At 29.2% G+C, this 4,576-nt stretch overlaps 1 protein-coding gene across 5 annotated transcripts in view; it reads left to right on the plus strand.

Moving 5' to 3' along the window:
• LOC124431061 (NADH-cytochrome b5 reductase 3) overlaps positions 1-1,662 on the plus strand; it is a 4,052-nt gene extending 2,390 nt beyond the window's left edge. For all 5 annotated transcript variants that reach the window (XM_046978452.1, XM_046978450.1, XM_046978453.1 and 2 more), the window contains 3 exons: positions 125-460; positions 533-721; positions 823-1,662. In XM_046978452.1, coding sequence (XP_046834408.1) covers positions 125-460; positions 533-721; positions 823-1,206 — 909 coding nt within the window. In that variant the 3' untranslated portion in view covers positions 1,207-1,662. The remainder of the gene's footprint in view (positions 1-124; positions 461-532; positions 722-822) is intronic.
• Positions 1,663-4,576: the final 2,914 nt, after the last annotated feature.

The raw sequence follows: 4,576 nt of genomic DNA on the forward strand, positions 1-4,576 counted from the left end.
CTCTCTCTCTCTCTCTTTCTTTCTTAAATCAGACCATGAGATATATATGAAATTGATATAATCCTTATAAATTTTCTCTTGTAAAATAATTCAATGTAATTGTGTTGTAACAATTATTCTTTAGATTTTGCCAGTATTAGCCGCAGTGGGTACTATTGCTGCAATAGGTCTTGCTATTAAATTTTACATATCCAAAGTTGATGGAAAGAAGAAAAAGAAAAATCCTGTATTGTTGGTCGATCCAGTTGTTAAATACAGTGTACCATTGATAAAGAAAGATGTTATAAGTCATGATACTAGAAAGTTTAGATTTGGTTTGCCAACGAAAAATCATGTACTTGGTCTTCCTACTGGACAGCATATACATTTGACTACTAAGATTGGAGATGAAGTAGTTATACGTTCCTATACTCCTGTTTCCAGTGACGACGATCATGGATATGTTGATCTCGTTATTAAGGTATTCATCATTAATTTATTATAACGTTTGTAATATTTATAAGAAAGTGTTTAATCAATGATATATTTTTAGGTATACTTTAAAAATGTACATCCCAAATTTCTTGAGGGTGGTAAAATGTCACAGTATTTGGAGAATATGAAAATAGGTGATACAATAGATATAAGAGGTCCATCTGGTCGTCTTGTTTACAAAGGACGTGGAAAATTCTCTATTAAACTCCTTAGAAAGGATCCACCCACTGATTATGACGTTAAAAAGGTTTTTATGCATTCTTTTTCTTCTCATTGAATAAAATTATCATCAATATCAATAAAATATGGAAAAATTTATAATTGAATTGTTTTCTTTTTCTTGTTAAGGTTGTTATGTTAGCCGGTGGAACTGGCATAACGCCAATGTTGCAGTTAGTTAGAGCTATAATAAAAGATCCCTTGGATGAAACTCAAATATCCTTACTTTTTGCCAATCAAACGGAGAAGGATATATTATTGAAAGATGAATTGGATGATATTGCTAAAAATCATTCTGATAAATTTAAGATATGGTATACGGTAGATAATGGAAGAGAAAATTGGCCCTATAGTACAGGACATATTAATGCAGATATGATAAAAGAACATATGCTTCCACCGTCTCCTGATACTATTGTATTAATGTGTGGTCCAGTACCAATGATAAATATTGCTTGTAATCCAAATCTGGACAAGTTAGGTTACGATACCAAATTGCGATTTGCTTATTAAGCGAGCTTTTTTTTTTTGTATCTGTCGCATCATGTAGATTGCATTTATTTAATACTTTATGCTTGTAGCATTATTTTTGGTTCAAAGTATTGACAATTTATATTTTTCATTAGGAAGGTCAAACTAATTTTCATTTATTTTAGCTGCACAGTTTGTTGATACCACTTATTAACACATTTATGTTTTTATTAAACATTAAGAAATTATTTTTCTTTTCTTTACATTTAAGATTTTGATATAATAACATTATAGTCTCACGTCCAAAGACAATACTTAAGTTAAATTTTTAAAGCATTTATATAATTATTAATATTACAACAAATTTCTATTATTTGATATAATATTATATTATTAAGTTACTAAGATGTATGATATATGGCTTTAACAATTGTACACTTATATATCTGTGCAGCTATAAAGACTATACGACACTAATTAAAAAGACACTTGCATAAATTTGAATATATATATATATATATATATATATATATATATATATATATATATATATATATATAAATATATCTGTTATCCATATACAAAGGGTGCATTTTACAATGATGTTATACACACACGCACAGACACACACGCACAGACACACATGCACAGACACAGACACACACACATATATATATATGCATTTTGTTTTTATTATTATTAATCTCATATTCCTATGTAACAAATTTATTTTAGATAAACAATCATGATGATCGATAGATCCAAGATAAATGCAATTGAAATGAAAGTTTTATACCGATCCATTTGTTAAATATATTCTATTAATTAAGGGTTTACAATTTAATTATTCGAAAACGTATATTGTTAGATTTGTTACAAATTTTTTACAAATAGTACAAATCATTTCAATTTATTTTCTCTCTATTTCTCTCTCTATCTTTCTCTCTCTCTCTCTCTGTCTCTTTTTATATTTTTATTAAATTACTATAATCATTTTTTAAGTGTACCTACATAAATACAACTAGCACACATGACATATATACATATATACATATATACATATATACATAAATACATATATATATATACACACACGTACACACACGCATATACACAGAGAGAAAAAATACACTGATAGTACTATATATATTATATCAAAAGTCGAAGCTTGTTATTCAAAAAATGTTTAGAATAAAGATCCTTTGGGTATGTTTAAAAAGCGAATGAGCAATTTATATGTCACGATAATTGTTACGTATATGAAATAAACGTGATAGTGTTGCAGAAAAAAAAAAAGAAAAGAAAAAAAGAACTAAAAACAAAAGAAAAAAAAAAAAGGAAAAAAGAGAAACGATTGATCCATACCAATATAAATGATGAGACAAAGTGAAAAAGTTGAAGGGATTCAGGTGGTTGGTGGTATCGATAAAAAAAAAAAAAAAAGAAAAACGAAAAAAACAATAATGGGAAATCGTTCCCCCGTTTTCTTTTTTATTTCTTTCTTTTTTTTCTTTTTCTTTTTTTTTTTTTTGTAAGACGCAACCCTACCCAACGGGGTTTTGGGAAACCCTCGAGAAAAGTAGGCTCCTCTCTTGATAATAATCATCGAATTATATTCGAAGGGGTGGGAGGGAGATGGAGTTTGGGGGCTCGGAATTGGGAGGATTGAGGGGTTGTTGGGTAAGGGGGGGAGGGCCGAAATAAAGAATCGTAATGCGATACGGGATCGTTTTAGGAACGGGGTTTAGGAAAAATCGCGGTATTACTTTGAAATCGTTAGAGGGAGGTCGGTCGGGAGGTCGGTCGGTCTTTTTGGAATAGAATACGACACTATTAGGTGATGGAGCCATCCGCATCCGGGTCGTTAAATGGAGCTTGTAAAAATAAAAAAAAAAAAAAAAAAAAAAAAAAAAAGAAATATATAGAAAATCTACGAGAAAAGATTCCACCCTCCACCCTATCCTTCTTCCGAGCCTCTTTGCCGCGACAATAACCCTCCCCTCCGTGTCCGCCCTTCTTTCTCCCACTCCCATTAAGAAATCGAAATGATCTCCTCTATTTACAAAATTAAAATATCCGATTTCAAAATATATACCACCGGCCTTATTTTATTTTATCAATATTGCCCTTGTTTGCTGCCAACCTGGCATAAGGAAAGACGTTTTTTGATCTTATTGTTTATTCGATTACTTACTTCCTGATCTTTTCTTTTATTTTTACTCTCTCTCTCTCTCTCTCTCTCTCTCTCTCTCTCTCTCTCTCTCTCTCTCTTTTTCTTTCATTCTTTCTCTTTCTATTTCTTTCTTTCTTTCTCTTTCTCTTTCTTCTTTTTTTTCTTTTTATTTTCTCTCTTTCTTTCTTTCTTTCTTTCTTTCTTCCTTTTTTTAATTTGTTTTTTTTTTTTTTTGTTTTTGTTTCCCTAACTGATTCAAGAAAATATTTATCTATGCGCATAAGCTGGATTAAAAATATTTTTGACGATATTTAATTACTTTGTAAAGTTTATTACGAGTGCTTGAATTCTTCTTCCTCTTTTTGTTTTTTCTTGTTTCTTTGTCGATTGTTTTTCTCTTTCTTTCTTTTTTCTATTTTTTTCTTTTTTTTTTTTTTTTTTATTTTCATTCCTCTTTCGGAAAGGAATTCTTTTCGACCAAAAAAAAAACAAAAGAAAAAAAAAAAAGAAAAAATAAATAAATAAAAAAGAAAGGGGTGAGGAATGTATGTTGATGTATGAGCTGTGAAGGAAGAAAAAAACGGTACTTTTTACTTTTCTAAAAAGAAAAAGAGAAAAAAAAGGAAAAATACAAGAGAGAGAAAAAAACAAAAAAAAAAAAGGAAAAGGAGAAAAACTACGAGAGTAATAAATCGAGAAAAAACCGTAAGTCGATTTTTTTTCATCCAACAACGATATAAATATATATATATATATATATATATATATTTTTTTTTTTTCCTCCTTTTTTTTCTTTTTCTTTTTTTTTTTTTTTTAAGAAAACGAGAGAACTTTTGAAAAAGTATATGACGCGCAAACCACTGTCACATAGACAGAAGAAGAAGAGGGTTCTTTTTAACGGATAAAAATGTCCCGTAAAAAGTAACCACTATGGACCTTCCTACGTTTTTTTTTTTTTTTTCTTCCCTTCGACGCTCCGACGAATAAATGAAAAAACAAAAAAAAAAGAAAAAAGAAAAAGAAAAAAAAAGAAAAGAAAAGAAAATTGAAAAGAAAATTGAAAAAAGAAAAAGACAAAATATAGAGAAGTAACGTTAAAATTTTTAACGTCCAAAGAATTTTGACTTTTTAACGGTGCCGTCCGGTTCTTAAACGGTACAAAAAATCCATTTTCCAGTTTTTCTTCTTTGGCGAGGGAAAGAGAAAAGGGGTATGATAAATAAAGTTAACTTTTTCGAC

Source organism: Vespa crabro, chromosome 20 (genome assembly GCF_910589235.1).
Source record: "Vespa crabro chromosome 20, iyVesCrab1.2, whole genome shotgun sequence".
Lineage (NCBI taxonomy): Eukaryota > Metazoa > Arthropoda > Insecta > Hymenoptera > Vespidae > Vespa > Vespa crabro.